This window comes from Spermophilus citellus (assembly GCF_964194105.1).
Source record: "Spermophilus citellus genome assembly, chromosome: 10".
Lineage (NCBI taxonomy): Eukaryota > Metazoa > Chordata > Mammalia > Rodentia > Sciuridae > Spermophilus > Spermophilus citellus.
Genome location: NC_138197.1, coordinates 91,163,776 through 91,183,167, shown reverse-complemented (window position 1 = coordinate 91,183,167; position 19,392 = coordinate 91,163,776). Strand labels below are relative to the sequence as shown.

Below are 19,392 nucleotides of genomic sequence, written 5' to 3'. Positions count from 1 at the left end.
TTGATTCCCAGCAGAACCCACACATTAAAAAAAAGCCATGCATTTATTTCAGTAATAAAATTTATCAATGTTAATACATGTATAGTGAAGTTTTACTGTGAATTTATATCAAATCCAGAAAGACTTTGCCACACTAAAATCTTTTAAAAATTATCTCATGGCTTTTTCAGAGTATTTTTATTTTTGGTACTGGGGATTGAACTCAGGGGCACTCAACCATTGAGCGACATTCCAACACTATTTTGTATTTTATTTAAAAATAGGGCCTCATTGAGTTGCTTAGCGCCTCCTTTTTGCTGAGGCTGGCTTTGAACTTGCTATCCTCCTGCCTCAGCCTCCCAGTCACTGGAATTACAGGCATGAGCTACCAAGCTTGGCCTTCTCTGGAGCATTTTAAAATTTCAGTCATTATTCACATTTAAAGTTAGAAGTTATTTGGGTATAAGGTATAGACCCAAACTTGTTTTTTAGTTATCCAGGTGTTTTTACAACCTTTTAATGAAATAAACCATGCTCTCCCCACTGAGTTGAAATGTTACCTTCATCCTGTACTAAATCCCCATATCTGGATCTATTTTTGACCTTGTTATTGTCATCTAATGATCTGGGTAGTCATATGCCAGTACCAAACTGTTTCAGTGACTGAAAAGCCTGCTTAAATATTTTATAAGGTAGGTCTGCTTTTTAGTTTTGCTGGCTAGCTTTGATGATTCTTCTTTCTTCTCCTTCTTCATTTTTAGTTGTTGATGGACCTTTGTGATTTATTTGTATGTGGTGCTGAGAATCGAATCCAGTGCCTCACTAGGCAAGCACTCTTCCACTGAGCTAAACCCCACCCCATCCTTGCTTCTTTTTTGTAGCAACTTTGAAATCTGCTATCTAGTTTTTTAAAAACATTGATATTTTTATTGAGACTGCACAAAATTTGTAAAACTAGCATGTGTATGACATTAAGCCTTTTTTTAAAAAATATTTTATTTTTCAGTTATCAGCGGACACAACATCTTTGTATGTGGTGCTGAGGATCGAACCCGGGCCGCACGCATACCAGGCGAATGTGCTACCGCTTGAGCCACATCCCCAGCCCGACATTAAGCCTTTTTATCCAAGGAGTTTGACCTTTTAAGGTAAAACACAAGTTTTATATTTGTGCTTTTGCCTATTTCTTCTTTATTCATAGTATTTTCTCTGCTTTGCTCTAACATTAAATGGATCCTTTTCTTCTATTTTATCTTCTAATTGGCTATTCTGTAAATAAAAGCTTTGGATTTCTGTGATTAATTTTATACCCAGTGACTTTATTAGTTTTAGGACTTTCAGTGAACTCAAGTTTTGCATTATCATCAAGTAGTAATTTTACCTCTTTCTCCATTTTTGAAAAATATTTTTTTTAGTTGCAGTTGGACACAATAACTTTACTATATTTATTCATTTTTATGTAGAGCTGAGGATGAAACCCAGGGTTTCACATATGCTGGGCATGCACTCTACCACTGAGCCATAACCCCAGCCCCTCTTTCCCCATTTTAATGCTTCTACATTCATTCCATCACATCTGTTAAGTATTCTCCCCTAGATTTTTAAGTTCCTGAAGGACATGAATAATTTTGTATCCTTTAGAGAGAACCAGCTAAATGCTCTGCATAGACTGGTTTATAATTAATGTCTATTTTAAAAATGGAAACAAAATATCTGTTAAATTCTGCAACTGCCTCACTTGCTTATTTGTACTTTCATCAGTCCTATCAACAAAGGATACCAAAATTGACTTTCTTCCAAAAAAAATATATATTTATGTATGTATGTATGTGTGTGTGTGTGTGTGTGTGTATATATACACACACACACACACACACACATTTTTTTTTCCACTACTTGGAATTGAAGCCAGGGGTTGCTCTACAAGTAGCTATATCCTCAGCTCTTTTTAACTAAGGGTTTTCATTTTCATATTTGCTTAAACATTATTAGCAATATTCATACATTGTCTCTAGCAGTTTTCCTGAAGTTATATATGGTTTCATTTAAAAACTACACACATTAGGAATACTGTGATTGGAGGAAATCATCAGTCAAGCTTCAAATCAAATGGATATAAACTAAACATTAAAAGATTAAACCCTTTCCAGACTTGGGTTGTCCAGACCCAGAGGACTCTTGTACTTTTAGTGTGGTTGAAGTTTCACACTAGAAAGTGTCTCAGGATGTCTTAAACATGTTTTGCCAGTCATCACAGACAGGATTTAAGTCCTGAACTGATTAGAACTACAATTACTCATAGGAAATCACTGTCGAAGAAAGAAAACAGACATAAGGAATACCAACAAAATACACACTTTGGTTTGAAAGATGTCAATATTCCAGTCTTGTAGGGTAGACAGAACATCCTGTTGAATTAGATGAGACATCACAAGAGCTTGCTTCAGAAAAGGCCAGTATCAAGCCAGTCAATGAAAATTGTCCTAAGTGAAGAACAAAAACAAATGCTCCAAAAATACAAAGAAAACCAACTTCAAAAATTTAAAAGAACAGCGAGATAAAGCTAAATGAGGAATACTTAAAATGGGTCTTTATAGACCTGATGCATCTTGCTTTCTTTTATCAAATCAAAATGCTATGAAAAATGAGCCCAAAGGGGTGGGGGGGCTCTTCCATCTTCTGCATGGATTACAAGATCAAAGGCCAAAGACCAAATTGAACAAACTAAGATTGAGAATGGGATTGATGTTTGAGCAATTAGACCTGGTCAAAGACAGACTTCAGAAAAGAAAGCATTAGACAAAGAGTAAAAAGTTGTGTGGACTGTTGTGCCCATATCAGTGAGAATGACCAAATTGGTTTCTCAAGCAACAATGCAGACTGTCAGAACAGTCTGAACTAACACTATAAGAAAGCCAGTCCCAAGAGCCACTAATGACATGAACCTGAAACAAAGGCACCAAATAAAGGAAGACCTGTGAAAAAGAAACAAAACCTGAGATAATCTTGATAATGAAGAAGATACTTTGGATTCACAAAGGAGTACAAGAAATGGAAGGAATTCTGATGGAATCTTATCAAAAATGGTAAACTCACCTAAGAAAAATCCTGCAAAAACCAAAGAGAAGAATTCCTTTGCACCTAATGATTTTATATTTCATTCACTGGATAGTTTCAAGACCTATCAAGTAACAGTCATGACTCCCACAAGTGCCAATGCTTTCTTGACACCCATTTATACCTGGAACCCTTTAAAACCAGGTGATAAGACTCAAGAAGCAAAAGAAATCTAGACCCAAAAGTGTAAAACTTACTCTACCAAGACAGCCCAGCAAGATTCAAATAAATTACAATGTCCTTTGAGTTCTCTAACAGTTTTGAGTCATGAACATAGCTTAAATCAAAATGAAGGTACTGCTAAAAATTCAAATGGCCTTTCAATAAAAAATGTCTCATCATTTGAATTAAATGAAGGTCAGATATCTCAGCCAACACGATATGCCATATTTCAGAAATATTCTAGTCAGAAACTAAAACTGACTTCACACTGCCTTGAGTGGGACAGGAAGCTTGAACCAGACATTCCAGATGATGCTAAAGATCTTATTTGCACAGCAGTTGGTCAAACAAAACTCCTTATTAAGGAAAGATCCAAACAGTTTGAAGGACTGATGAATGATTAGAAATATAAAGGAGGTGAAATGGAGACTACCTGTGCAAATCTAGATGGATTTGGGGGCATGAGTTTTCAGAAAGATGTAAATTGAAAATTCAACAATCTGGCCAAACTCGAGGAATCTGGATGGCAAAACAATAACACCTCAAATATAGTCTTCTGGAAAAAAAAAATGTTTCAAGCATGGCAAGTAAACACAAACAGGATGATGGTGGAAGGATTGCAGCTAGAAACCACCTCACTGCCATAAAAAAAATGCAATAAGAGAAAATTAAACAGGAAGAACACTCCTATAATATAGGGGCAAGAGCCCCTATAATATCAAAGGAAGTTGAAAAAATAGTTTTCCATGCTGGGTTTTTCAGAACTAAAGAGTCCTGTTAAATCATTCTCAGTACTTTCCTCTGAATGTCTTTCTCAAAGACATGGAACACCTAAGTCCATCAGCAAAGCCATACTGGAGAATGAGGCTGATGAGGACCTTCTAAGACATATGATGTCACTGGAGAATCCTGATCCGCAGAGCACCAAAAGTGAACACGTTGATAAGAAAATTTTGTTTTCAAATATTTCTGAAAGCAGGAATAGCATAGTAGAAGATGCTCAGTGTCCTAGATTACAAGGTTTAATTGAAATAAACCATGATGAATATGGAATTAACAAAAGGGGAGAGATTTCAGATGTTGCAGAAAGAAAGGAACAAGAGTCTTCAATTACCTCACAAGATGTTTTGATGAGTAGCCCTGAAAAAAATATATTATCACAAAATAACACCTCACAAGAAACTAACCCTTCTCAATTACTACTACTTGATAACAGAAGTGTCATTACTGAATGCCACCTTCTTGATTTGGTCTAAACTTCAGAATTCAGATAGAGAGGAGACATCAAGAACATGCCAGACACATCTCTGTTGGTGGTAGTCTAATTACCTTTTCACCACTAAGGCCCCTTAGTGGAGAACAATCAGAAGAATTTTAAATTTAAAAATAAATCTAAACATTTTCTTCATATTACCAATGCTGTGAAATATTCTTAAACAGTTGGAAGTTTGAAGATGTATTTGTGTTCACTTCTATTCAATCAACTTATATATGTCATCTAAGTGTATTTTAAAAAATATTTTTTTTGTTGAAGATGGACACACTATCTGTATTTATTTATTTTTATGTGATGCTGAGGATTGAACCCAGTACCTCACATATGCAAGTGTATTTTGGATATACTATTTCTCAGGGGAAGTGGGGATATTTTGTAATATTAACCATGTATAATGAAAGGTATGTTTTATTTTCTCTCTTGTTTAAAAGAGGTTTAAAGCTAATTATACTTAGATTACACCAGTTACCTAGGTAGAAAGAACAAACCAAACTATACCAGTTACCTACATATCATCTTTAAAGAAAAAAAAAATCACCAGGCACAATGGCAAGTGCCTGTTATCCCAGATACTCAGAAGGCTGAGGCAGAAGAATCACAAGCCTGGGCAATTTATTGAGACCCTCTGTCAAATTAAAAAAAAAAAAAAAGTTAAATCCCTAGTACTGCAAGAGGGAAAAAAGCTACATAAAATCAAAAAATTATATAATTCATTTATTCTCCAGGTCATTTAAAATATGGTAAAAATTCGAATCTCCAAATTAAATTTTTGAAAGATGAAGTAAAAGCTAGAAACAAGATGAAAATTCAGGAAAAGTACAGGTGAGACAGCTCTTGAAATTGCCTGCCAAAATGGGTATTTGTGGATTTTCTCCACAAGACCATGAGATGCTACCCCCAGAGCAATTCCTATCTCTCTTCTCAAGCCACATAAGGATGTCCTTTTATTGCTTCAGTAATCAATTCTTCCTTGACCTTAGATTCCTTGGACTCTATATTGACTGTGTACATACTACTCCCAAATCTCAACAATGAAGCATAAATTTCCAAATGTTCCTATTTTAAAATTACTATTATTCTATCAAAGGCAGATAACTGAGATTTGTAGGTCTAACGAATGAATTCATATCACCACCATGGATGCCCTGACAACAGTACTCAAATGAAATTAACTAGAATTGGTTTTGGTTACTTTATTTGGATAAACAGATAAATATCCATCTACACAGCTAATCACTGTTAGGTGATAACCTGAATTTATATGACTCAATGTTATTTTATGCTTTACCTCTTCTCCTGTTTGTTTCCTGTTTCATTCTTGGAATGTCTGATTGATTGGACATTTGCAGAGGTTCCTTTTAGCATTCCTTAGTATGTACATTATAATAAAAACTCATTTCCATTTACTTGCTAAAGTAATGCTTTGCCTTGCATATCCCATCAAATGTGTTGAATTAGTTATAAGGTAACTGGCATGAGCGACTTTGAATTCACAAGAAATCAGAAAACAAAAACAAAAAAATAGTAAAATTGTCTTGAAAAACTAAAGAAGCTGAAAACTTCACATATACTTAAAAATTTTCCTATCAGAGATGAATTTTTTTTGGATACTATACTGGCAAAAATAGTGACGAACAGATCTCACTATCCACTTTTAGAGTTCCAAAAACAAGCATAATCCTAATAAGGTTTTAAAAAATGTGTTGACAGGGCTAGAGTTGTAGCTCAGTGATAGATCAGTTGCTTACCATAAGCAAGGCCCTGGGTTCAATCCATAGCACTCAAAAAAAAAAAAAAAAAAGTATAAATGGTAAGGAAAATCAAGGACAGTACTGGTAAAATATATGACATGAAAAATTTAGAATTATTCACACAAATGACTGGGAGCTAGAAGCTTTTAATTTCTTGCTGACAGAGAAAGAGATACTAGTTAAACCTTAAGTTACTGCAGATCACAGAACCAATCCTTCCCTTCCCTAATGATTAAAGTTTAAGCTGACTTAAGTCATTATTAGGCTAAGGACATCCGAAACTTTTCCATTTTCACTAAATACAAAGTATACAAGCCCCCCCCCACACACACACACCAACCTTTTGTTTTCTTTCAAAGCAGTGCTTGGCTTAGGGTGGCAGATATTTTTGCTTTTTTTTTTTTTTTTTAAGCGCCTACACTACAAATGTTGTGATCCTCTCACAATTTTTTTTTAGTGGCTACTTTTGGATTCTTGGTTTTTAATACAATCACAAATCATACCCACTTTAATTTCTCTAATTAAATACACCCACGTTCTTAGAATTTTTTTTATAAAGTCATATACCAGATTGTTGCTCTCAATCAACATTATACTTTGTTTTACATCTAATTCTTCATTTAAAGAAATTACCCCTAGTTTTAAAAGTTTATCCTGTCAAACATTTCACAGATGAGAATTGCTCATATGTGGTAATTACTTTATAAATAATTATATATCTTGTTAGAATTGTTGTTTAAATTTTTGATTGGAAGAGGCAGCTTCAGTCCTGGCAGAGCAGCAAACCAAATGTTGAATAATAAGAACCATAAAATGTCAGCCTTAAGGCAGCAGTCCAAAGATTAGCATTTAGTAAATTGTTACCCTAGAAACTAGAACTCTGTCATCTCTCCCTGAATAATGCCCCATCTTCAATAAAGTTCAAAATCATGGTTTTCATCAATAAATTTCTTGGGCCACTACTGCTGCCTAAAAACTTTTGATGAGGAGGAGTTACTCATGCAACTAACTATTCAGATAAAGATTATGGTCAGGTTTTAAAAGGTCAAAATGGGGGGGGGGGGAGGGCTGGGGTTGTGGCTCAGTGGTAGAGTACTTGCTTATTAGCACATGTGATGCACTGGACTAAATCCTCAGCACCACATAAAACTAAATATAATTAAGGTATTGTGTCCATATATGTATAAAGATTAAAATGGAATTCAATATGGGAGGTATATTACACAGATTTTAGACCAGATAAGTAATTTTGTCACCCTGGAGATTAAGCCTATAGTTATCAAAGGATTTTTTTGTGTGTGTGCAGTTGGGGGGAGTTATTTGGGATTGAACTCAGTGACACTCAACCACTGAGCCACTCCCCAGCTCTATTTTGTATTTTATTTAGACAGGATCTGAGTTGCTTAGGTCTTGCTTTTTGCTGAGGCTGGCTTTGAACTTGTGATCCTTCCAGGCCGCTGGGATTACAGGTGCTACCGTGTCCAGCCTCAAAGGATTTTTGTCTTGCCTTTACAGGCTTTTTCCATTTTTAAGAACTGACACTATATTATTAAAATTATTCATCTTTTCTAAGATGAAGTCCTGGGTTCAATCCTAAGTACTAAAAAAATGCAAAATGCAGATGAATAGAAATTACTTCTACCTAGCTCAAGGAACGCATTTTATAAAACTGATTTTACTGTATTTTTCCAAAAGGGCCAAGAAGTGGTGCCCTAGATGGCTTAACTCCATCATACTGTAATCAAACATATCCTTAAATGACACTGGAAATAAAACCAGAAAATTGAGATATTCATTAAACTATATCTTTCTAACCTATATCTTTAATTTCAGGTAAGAAGAAGGAATCCACATTCTTGAATTAGAAAATGAATCTAGAAATACACAAACTATCCTATGTTGTAATCTTTGAAAGTACCTAATATGACTAGGAATGCATTGTGTCCAGGGTTACTGTGTAACAAGGCAACACTGTCAAAGGCAAAACCAATATGATTGCTTTTTATATTGTATTTCTTCTAGATTAAAAGAAAACATAAAACAAACATAAAATAAAATGGCAACTGTTTAAATAAGCAAAAGGCATGTCTATCTATTTCTCAGTGCTACAACAAAATCTGGAAAAGCAATGTGAAATAGAGGGTCATTTAATTACCCCCTCTAAGCTAGAAAATGTTTCTCTATTTCAACTTGGCTTGACAATGTATTATTTGCAAGACTTTTTTAAAACATTCTGTCCAGTTTTACCTCAAATTCAGTCAATTTCAACTAATGACATTCTAATTACTACACCTCAAAGTTTGGCAGCTATACACTTAATCAAATGCTTAATTCAAATGTGTGTGCTTAGTGGACCAAATAGCCAAGGGTGAACTACTTACATCTTGGAGTATAGTCAAGTATTCTGTTCTCCATCTTAAACTCCAACTACAAAGGAAAGCAGTTAGCTATCTAGTTCCAGTATGTAAACCCCTACTTTCAGAGCTGACACTGACTTACATTTCATTAAAAAGGTATGCTCTTAAAAAAAAAAAAAAATGTGATTTGGGGCTGGAGTTGTGGCTCAACAGTAGAGCCTGCGCCTAGCCTAGCATGTGCAAGGCACAGAGTTCGATCAGCAGCACCAAATAATAATAATCAAGAAAGGAAGAAAGGAAAAAAGGAGGGAAGGAGGAAAGGAAGGAGGGAGGGAGGGAAGAAAGGAAGGAAGAAAGGAAGGAACTGTGTCCAACTACAACTAAAAAAATTTTTTTTAAGTGCTATTCTAGTTTGTTGGTAAGTGGATCAACTGAGGATGAGACACACGGTAGAAGTGTTACTTGGGAAATTGAAAAATTCTAAAATTTTATGAGACACACAAACGTAAGCCAAACTGTTGACAATAATTACCTCTAAGAACCGATGTGGGGTGATGGGTAAAGAGAGATCTAAAAAGGACTTTTGCTTCTTACTTTATATTAAAGGCACACACAAAGAAGTTTTAATTTTGGGTAGCATGAAGTCCAATGTTACAAAAGTTAACTACTCAGAGCTGTATAAAAATGTGTAAAAAATCTGCTAAAGTTGATGCCTAAGTTTTATTTTATTTGGGGGGCAAGGGGACCACAGGCTCAAAGTAATAAACTTCAAATGAGTTGTTAGCAGATAACTTTCCAGTTTCCTGATTCACAAGATTAGGAGATAACCCAATTCTGGTTAAAATTATCTATGATGCCAATGAGATCCACCTAATTGGGCTGGGGATGTGGCTCAAGTGGTAGCGCGCTCGCCTGGCATGCGTGCGGCCCGGGTTCGATCCTCAGCACCACATACCAACAAAGATGTTGTGTCCACCGAGAACTAAAAAATAAATATTAAAAATTCTCTCTCTCTCTCTCTCTCTCTCTCTCTCTCTCTCTCTCACCTCTCACTCTATCTTTAAAAAAAAAAAAAAAAAAAAAAAGAGATCCACCTAATTGACCACATTCCTTTTGGGAAGGCTTCATGCAAAGTAAGAAGCTATTAAAAGGAAAAAAAACATGACAAAACAAAAACATATCCCAAGAGACAAAGAAGAAAAGGAGAAAGCAGGTATTTACTGAACCAAGAGCTTCTGGGCATGTTGGTAAAAGTTGCAAAACATGTATATAACAAGACACAAAATTAATACCCACAAGACTATGTATTTCTATAAGGAAACATGTATGTATATAAATGTTTAGTGAAAAGGTGATTGAGGAGCATATACAAGAGAGCAATAGTTATCATTTGGAAGGGGGCATAAAGGGACATGTTGACAACATCTCTTTTTAATTTTTTCCTAGAATGTATTCTTACATAATAAATACAAAAAAAAAAAAAAAAAGGAACTCTTATATTTCTAGGAAGTACTACATATGATGGTTTCCCTAAACTGCCAAAGATAACAAACAGTTTAGCAAATACAATTGTGGTCTTTCTCCAACATTATTGTACTTTAATTCTTGTTATCCTTCATCTTTTTTTTTTATCATGTTTCATTTAAGTAAATTATTTGCTTTTTCATAAGCACTTGATAATGAGTAGATATTTGATAGAAAATATCAAAATCAAGAGTAAGAACTGGTATATTGGGAATTAAGGCCATTTAAGAAGGCAACACCCATCTCTTGACTTGTAGTTTTCATGAGATGCATATGTGTAAGCCTTCTAAAGAGGACAAGATGCTTTAAAAATAAAAGTTTTACTGGGTACAGCAAGTAACATTAACTTGCCATATTTACTAAAGAGAAAATGTTGCAGTAAAAAGAGTTACACTCAAAAAGCATAAAAGCTTTTCAGAAAAGAGATGAGACATAAATCTTGGATAGTATAAGCAGCACTAAGAAGTGTACCAAATTAATGTGCTATTGTTTAGAAGAGAAGTATTTCTGCTTCAAATTGGAAACTCTTAAAAGAATTTCTAATTTGTTCTATTATATTCTATTTAGTGTTATATATAACACTAAAACACAATTAGGAAAATTTTGCTCAAAATTGTAATTAATTTGTTTTCTTGAAGAGAGAAAGGCCAAAGTCAAGACATATTATGGTATGAATTTTCATCCACAGTACCAAATATACTACTGTCACAGGTGATTAAAAATAACAGAACAGCAAGTGAAATCAATGCCTATGATGAAATCAAGTATATGTAATTCAACAATTCCTGCTTTTTATTAAAATCTAGGTAATGCATTTTGTAATTTAAAAAAGAGTACTTAAGGATCTACTCAGTCCTATATCTTTAGTTGCTCCTGTTGGCCTCTACTGTCTACACCCTCTACCAAAATATCCCAACATAATAAAAGATCACAAATTATGTATTCCTTGTCACACTTTATCTACAAAGAAAACCATGAAAAGTTCAAATAATGAACAGAAGATAAAATCTGAATGTTAAAAGCACAGAACAAACTACCTCTAGAGGTAATTTATATTATGGGCAAATTATGTTATATGGAGGTAATAGAGACGAGCAATGATCTAGACTCCCAATAGCACTTATATTACAGAAAATTGCAAATTATATGTTAAAAGAAACACAGTATCATAATCTACCTTTTAAAAATCCTTCAAATATTTGGCACAATGACTCTCTTGCATTATTTAGAAACTATTTGAGAAAAGCAATGTATTTTTCAAAGTGATTTTTAAAATGTCAGGTTGTAGAGTTTAATATCTACTTGATTTCCATTCCATTCTTCACTACCTTCTTTTCCCATTTCCTCAATTTTACTTTCTATTACTAGAAACCTAAAGATGAAAATATCATTCTTTAATTAATGCCAAAGAAAAGAACCCCATTAATAACTTCTATTAGTTAAAAAAAAAAAAAGCATATCTATAGGTAGTCTCAGGAGATACTCCAGACAAAACAAATTCAAACATTCATATTTCATACAATAACATAATGTTTTGTTCTTTTCAGGTTAATGTTATCTCAAATTGTTGCAATATACATTTTTAAAAATAACCTTCCCCTGTAATCAGAAAGCAAAACAAGAAGCAGAATACCCACCATCATTAGAGAAACAATAACTATATACTTTTAACATAATATTAAGCACTCGAGAATTTTTAATGACTATCCTAAAACCAATTTTTCAACTTATTAGTTCAAAATATATTTGTTCTACCTACCTATACTTTTTAACATACAACATCATAACTTGTGTTTTCTTCCTAATAGCACAATTATTAGGACAGGAACATAAAAGATACATAGAAATGAAGAAAGTATCAGAAAAACTTCCTAGCTTGGGGTTTATCCTCTCTTTTTCTTTCCTTTTATACATACTGCAGCTGACTGATCCAATTTTATCACTCCTTCACCTTATACCTACCTTAAAGACCTTTTGAGATTCAAAGCAACAGAAATAACCTACTACCTATTGTTGCTATTAAATTAACCTGAATTACAAGTTTGAGAGGGGGGCGGGGGAGGGGGAGACAGACACACACAGGGGGAAAGGGGTGGGCAAAATACTTGAGGTTAAGAAAAATACACAAAAATCATGGAAAGGTAAGGGAAAAAATATGGAAAATAGTTATGCCCTACCAATAACTTGGCAACTAGATAAATTTAATAATAAATTTAATTTAAATTCCCATTTATTATTCAAATCTGGAATTTAATAATAAAGAGGGTAAAAAATGGAAGTACAGTTGTCCAATTATCAGGTTTTAAAACTAACTTTTGGAATAAAGCTGAATTTCACCTCTAGTTTACAAAACACATTGCACTCCAATGAGAAAAGCTTATTTATCATCTTAAAAGTAGGAACAGCAAAACTTTCTTTACTCCCTCTAAAAGAGCCAAAAGGGCAAAAACATAACTTTCATGGGAGACTCAAGATTCCCACTGCCTCTTCCATCCCTGAATAAATACTGACTTCACAGGAAACCAAGAGATTATACAGAGCATAATCATCCCATAAAAGGAGACAATTTTAGCTTATCTCCAACTCTTCCCACTCCCACCATCCTCAAACACATAACATAAGAGGTCAGTATGCTGAGTTTGGCAAGGACAATAAAGAATGTTAAGTGAGGGCTTAAAGAACATTTAATACTACGATAAAATTCTAACATCACAACATCAAGGTGTCAAGTCATTTCAACTTTTAACCCATTTGAGAAGGTTTAAGCTATTAACTTAAAAATATGATAGTACTTCTTCAGTAACTATAACCCCATATATCCTCTTAATCGCTCATGCTAACAGCTTTATTGTATACTCTACTTCTTATAAGTAAATCCAAGGACCATTCCATTTTAACTTAGACATAACATTTACTAGTTTTCCAAGCATGACAGAAATGGAAAAATATATATATATATTAGAACAAGAACAATTCATGTTAATTTCTACAATCTGTGTTCCTTCTGTGAGCAGCACCTGATTCTATTAAAATTAACAAATTTAAGTTCAGTTCAGTCCTATGCTAAAAGAAAGCAGTCTAATGAGGGACTAATTTACAAAGTATACAAGAATATAATTTTATAATAAATCTTTCCAGTGTCTGCTATAACTGCATTACATGAAATGCTTCCCTCTACAGAAGCTCAGGATAGCTCTTATAAAATGAACAGAATGTTCTGTGTTCATCTCTAACAAGCAATGAACAAACAGACTTGCTCACAAGTGCTGCCTCAGGAGCATAAATACCACTAACATGCTATATGAATGAGTCTTCGTGAGTGGTTACAATCTGGGACCTCTTCCTCTTTTCTCATGCCAGTGAACCCAGCTTATATAAAGCCTAAGAAATCTAAAGCTGTTGCAGAAGTGAAACTCAGCATGCTCCACTCAAATTCTTCTAAGGTAACCATTGTAAAGCAAAAATCAGCAGAAGTCATCTCTTTTTATTAAAAAAAACCAACAACATACACTGACACACACACACACACACACACTCTCGTACGCGCACACACACAAAAACTCTAAAACAAACCCAAAATCCAAACCAAAAGGCAAATGCTGCTGTTCAATCATCAGATGGACTTAGAAAGGCAAAAAATGTGACAACAGCAATAATTCAAGTAAAATATGTGTGAAAATTTAAACACGCCACTTTTAAGTTAAGACAAAAGTGAAAGGGAGCGATGATCTTTGTATCAGTCAAAAAGCTTAGGCATTATCACCAAATGTTAATTCACTTTATGGTCATCAATGAGACTACTGTAAATATTTTTGCACCTTGCGCTTGTAAAAGCAGATAAAATATTTAATATGTAATTTACAACGTATTTTACCAGCTCAGCATACAGGATGTATATAGATTATATCAAAGTAGTAGACAGTTAGGGGCCTGTGCAAACCCTGCAAAAATAGTACTTCATGTATCTGCTAATCAAAAACAAAAACAAAAACAGTTTGCTGTTTAGAAGTGATACAATTCAAACTACCACAAAATACAAAGGGCTGCAAAAATGTATATCATTCCAACAACATATATAAGTTATTAAATAAAGATCTGATTTAAAAGAATATAAATGAAGCCTTTAAGTAGGTCTTTTCTACATGCATATTATTCCTCATTAAAGAAAAAAATATGTAAAAAGGCCATTGGTAATTGCTTTGTTAACATTTGTAGAAAATGCCAATTCTCTGGTCACAAACTCCACTAAGTTTAGCACTTAAGGTCTCTGCAGTGTTATAAATGTAATTTAAAATACTGTTAATTCTATAACTCCATTGGTAAAATAATGTGACTTGGAATATGGCAGTCTTCATGTTGAGGGCAATGATCCACAGTTTTGTTTTGTTTTTTAATTTCTTAGGCTTGAATGGTTATCCAGAAGAACAGCATCCTCCACCACTGCTCTGGGCTTGAGGCTCATCATCAATAATCTGTACACCTCGCCTTGCAGCTCCTGGTTGACTGGAGCCATTGCCTTTTGCCCTCTCATCCACCTGTGCCGTTTCTATCATCCCTAAAGATAGGGAGAGAGCAAAAATTATTAATTCTACAATCTTTGAGTTTCCTCTTTCTATAATTTCAGTATACCACTATGAGAGCTATTTCTGATTTTTAATCAACAAGGAAATTAAATATAATGAACACTTAGCTCACTATAATAGCTTTACACAAGTTTCAAGAACTAGTTTCAGTAGCGAGCATCAATATAACCAGTGGTATATTGGCCACAGTGACAGGAATAGAAAAAAAAAACTTTTTTTTTTTTTTGGCTTTGAGAAAATAACTGTACAAGTATAATCCTAAAAATCTTCCAAACATACAATCTTTGACATATCAGTGATATGTCAAAGTTCAAGTTATTCCAAGTACAAGTGATATTTAGGGCGAAGGATTTATTCTTCAATAATTTAAGTGAATGATATTTGAATGAATAAGAGTTTAAGATGAAGGAGCTTACAAGAACAGTTGGAGGACTCACTGATAAAGACAGTTTCTACTTCATGAAAGAAGAAACAGATAAATGAAACAGAAAATAAAGTCCAAAAAAAGACCCCCACATACATAGTTAAGATTTCTGACACATTTGCCAAGGCTATTCAATGACGAAAGAGTAATATTTTCAAGAAATGGTACCAAAACCGAACAAGTATATGTAAAAAATAAACTTTAACCCGTACTTCAACACCATATGCAAAAATCAGGAAAAGTTACCTAAACACAATTACATAAAAGCAAAAAATCTAGGAAAAAAAATAGGATAAAAATCTTTGTAGGAGAAATATTCTGTGATTCTGGCTTAAATTTTCAAATAAGACCCAAAAAATCATTAAAAAATTGATAAACTCAATCTCAATGAAATTTTAAAACTTTTAAGCCAGGCACAGTGATACACACCTGTAATCCAGCTACTTGAGAGGCTGAGGCAGGAACCTGGGCAACACAGTGAGACCCTGTCTCAGAATTTTAAAATAGAAGAGCAGGGGAGACTAGGGATACAGCTCAGTGGCAAAATGCCCCTGGGTTCAATCCCTAGTACCACATAAAACAAAATAAAAGCCTTTTGCTCTTAAGAGACAAAAATAAAATTCAAGACAGACTAGCAGAAAATATTTGCAAAATACATAATTGACAAAATGAGAGGAAAAAAATAGGGAGTCCCTGAAATAAGATGAAGATTCTAACATTTGGGTTCAGAGACTGCTCATAAAGAATGGCTTCCAAATTAAGGTGTGTGGGATAATCCAATTAAATAAGGAAAATTATGAAATCTATTTCTTATTTTTTTCAACCTTTCAAAATTTCTATCTTTAGGTACACTTTAAAATGTATAACATACATTAGTACTTATGTGTGTTTCATGATTTCTAAGTAAACATGGAGAATACTCAAAAAATTATGAAGGTGTGAGATTTATCAGATTGTAAGCCATTAGGATCTAGAACCTTTTACTACAAGTCTGGTGTGAGGAATAGCATCATCATCACTTGGGTGCCAGGGCAAATCTGCAACATCAAATTACATATTTTAACAAGATCCTCAACTGATTCATGTGAAGGATTTGCACATTTCAGTGTGCATCAGAATCATGGGGCAGGGGGTCATTACAATAAAGACTTTTGTTGCCATCTCCAGAGATTATGATTCTGTAGGGTTTGGGGCAGAGTCCAAGAATTTGCATTTTTAACACATTCTCAAGTGATGCTGCTGATAAGAATATCTCATTTAGATAATCACTATTCCAGAAAAATTATGAATGACTTCAGGGTTTCATAAAACTGAAATTTACTTCAAAGTTTATAAAGGTATGCATTTTGAGAGAGACAGAGAGAGAGAGAGAGAGACAGACAGACACACAGACACAGTCAGTTTTGTCAAATTTCTCAAGAGTCTGAGGTCCATAAATTTAAGAAATACAATTTGCCAAAGTCATTTCAATCTCTTATTGCATAGACTAGGGTTTTCCTAAATATGATATGCATTCTACTGGCAATATAAGAAAATAACTTGCAATATAAGAAAATAATAATATGTATATTTTTTAAAAATGTATTTCCCTTGCAGGTTACATATTTTTTTTTTTAAGAGAGAGTGAGAGAGGAGAGAGGAGGAGAGAGAAAGAGAGAGAAAGAGAGAGAGAGAGAGAATTTTTTTTTAATTTTAAATATTTATTTTTTAGTTCTCGGTGGACACAACATCTTTGTTGGTATGTGGTGCTGAGGATCGAACCCGGGCCGCACGCATGCCAGGCGAGCGCGCTACCGCTTGAGCCACATCCCCAGCCCCTGGGTTACATATTTTTAAAAAACTTACTTTAAACAATTTTTACATGGAAAATTTCAACATAGGTAAAAGTAGAAAAAAAATAGGATAATGAAATCTTATCACCTGATTTTATCCATACCTAAAGATCTGTATCATTATTTTAAATCAAAGCCTAGAAACAATTTTATTCGTGAATTATTTTGATATGCACCTCAAAGAACTTTTTAAAAGTTTAATTACACCACTATAATCACACTAAAAAACTGACAATTATATCTTAAATCACCAAGTATCCATCAAGTGTTATATATTCCTAATTGTTTCACAAATGTTTTTCACTAGTTTGTCAAATCAGAATCTAAATAAGGTCCACCCACTACAACAGACTGTTACAGCTCTTATAGGTGTTTTAATCTGCATAATACTTATGCATATATTTTTATGCATTTAGCACATACCATTCATATCATTCCACGTGTGCTAATTACTATTTAAAACACAGCTAAAGTAAGATATTTAAAATTTTCTAAAAAATAAGTTAAATAAACAAACAGTAGTATAGGTAGATGCAACAAATCATCTATGTGGACATTAATGGAAATTGTCAAAATATCACTTTAGAAACACTACCAATGCTTTAAAAAGAGCCATTTTTAGGCACACTAAATCTGAATATACCTACTTTTACAAAGGTCAAGAAAGAGTTCCTCAATTCCTTTGTTTTGTTTGGCTGAAGTATGATAATGTTTTGCTCCTACAGATTCTGCATACCTTAAAAAAAGAAAATAACATCAGCAATTGATGTAAAACATTAAAAAATTTTTACAGCAGCAAAACATAATAATGACTTATTAATTTACCCAAGTGTAGTAAAATTAAAATTAGTCGTTTAACTTCTCTGTACATGGAACCAAATTTTAAATAACACAAATAATAAGACTTAAAATTTTTATAGATTAATTTGAAACTCAAATTCTTAAGCTTTTGTGATTCACTGCCTATTTGAACATGGTAATTTTTTAACATAATTCTTTTTATTTTTTAACGAAATCAAAATGGGAACTGAAAGCAGAATATTTTTAAATATTGTCAAAACTCTAGAAACTACCAACATAAACATGTTTCACTGGATTCAATAGTTTAAAACCTTAAGAGATTTGAGTAACATCTTAATGGTAATATATACTATACAAAGAGGAAGACTTCTGGGGAGTAACAGGTGGGGTGGGGGTGTGCAGGTAGAGGTGCCAGACACTTACGATTCTGCCTCTTGAATGGAAACATGTCTCTCCTTTTCCAAGTCTATTTTATTACCTAATTTGAAAAAAGTAAATACTAATCTTAACATTGATTCATTTTTATAATAAAATTAAGCCAATTCTAAATGTACAACTGCCATCTTAATTACCTGAAAAAAGTAATACAAATCCCTATCAGACCTCTAAATGTCTTAAAACTATAAAGTTAATCCGTATCATATGAGAGCTGTTCACAATTGTCAAGATGAACAAATCATCTTCCCTCAAATGGATTAATGCATTTCCCTAAATTTTCAGACTGTGTCAAAGAAAACTACTTTTCAAGGAGATATGCATTATTCTTTGATGTAGATATACCAGGGATTAAGACTCCCCAGGCAATGTAGGGGAAAACTTACAATTTTTAGCAAAACATCAATGGCTAAAAAGGAAAAAATTTTCTATGTTCCCCAATCAACTTACAGCCAGTCAATAATTAAGTATGGCTATCTTTTTGTTTACTAAAATATATTCAGCTAACTTCTTGGGCCCTAACAGATTCTGGTTTCCTAGATAATATAAATGAGTTAAAGTAAAACTTAAAATGTATGGATTTTTAAGAACTTTACCATCACAGAGACAAAAAAAATATATTATTTTAGTGACTTATTAGAACTTAATATATGCATATCATGCAGATTTAAATTGCTGAAAAGAAATAAATTTAGCTCTCTTTAAACAACAGCACCAAAACCAAGTTTATGCTAAAAAGTCACCAGAACAAAAATAAAGATACTGTAAATTGCAGAGTTCTTACTAAATACAGGACAAAAGTTAAGGTGAGTTGGCCAGACACACAGAGTGCTAAAGGTAACTGAAGCAACAGTTAAAAATAGAGAAAAAGACCTTAAGGAAAAACACTTCAAATTTTTTTTTCTTCTATTATGAATCCTAGGGAGAAAAAAAAAAGAAATCTTATAATCAAGGTCATTTTTTCCCCTTGGGACCTTATAGAGTTGAGAAGAAAATTTTAGAGAAGTTTTAGATAAAGTATTCAAGTAAGCACCTGACAGAAGATATAATAGTTAGCACTGAAAAGTTTAAATCCAGCAGTTCTGTATATTGAGAATCTCAAACAATTGAACACTAATTGCTGGTAGCTACAAGAAACTATTTGCCATTAT

The 19,392-nt window shown here is 33.4% G+C and overlaps 1 protein-coding gene and 2 pseudogenes across 3 annotated transcripts in view; 2 read left to right on the top strand and 1 right to left on the bottom strand.

Annotated features, from left to right (window-relative positions):
* Window positions 1-2,219: 2,219 nt before the first annotated feature.
* On the top strand, window positions 2,220-2,789 carry LOC308658287 (disks large-associated protein 5-like; annotated as a pseudogene). Its single transcript has one exon. The product of its transcript is annotated as a disks large-associated protein 5-like (transcript).
* A 129-nt stretch (window positions 2,790-2,918) lies between these two features.
* Window positions 2,919-4,636, top strand: LOC308658286 (disks large-associated protein 5-like; annotated as a pseudogene). The gene is made up of 2 exons: window positions 2,919-2,935; window positions 3,020-4,636. The product of its transcript is annotated as a disks large-associated protein 5-like (transcript).
* Window positions 4,637-9,840: 5,204 nt separating this feature from the next.
* RAB21 (RAB21, member RAS oncogene family) overlaps window positions 9,841-19,392 on the bottom strand; it is a 32,719-nt gene continuing 23,167 nt past the window's right edge. The window contains exons 5-7 of the mRNA XM_081311375.1: window positions 18,230-18,284; window positions 17,653-17,741; window positions 9,841-14,721 (exon numbers count right to left, since the gene is read on the bottom strand). Coding sequence (XP_081167501.1) covers window positions 14,579-14,721; window positions 17,653-17,741; window positions 18,230-18,284 — 287 coding nt within the window. The 3' untranslated portion in view covers window positions 9,841-14,578. The remainder of the gene's footprint in view (window positions 14,722-17,652; window positions 17,742-18,229; window positions 18,285-19,392) is intronic.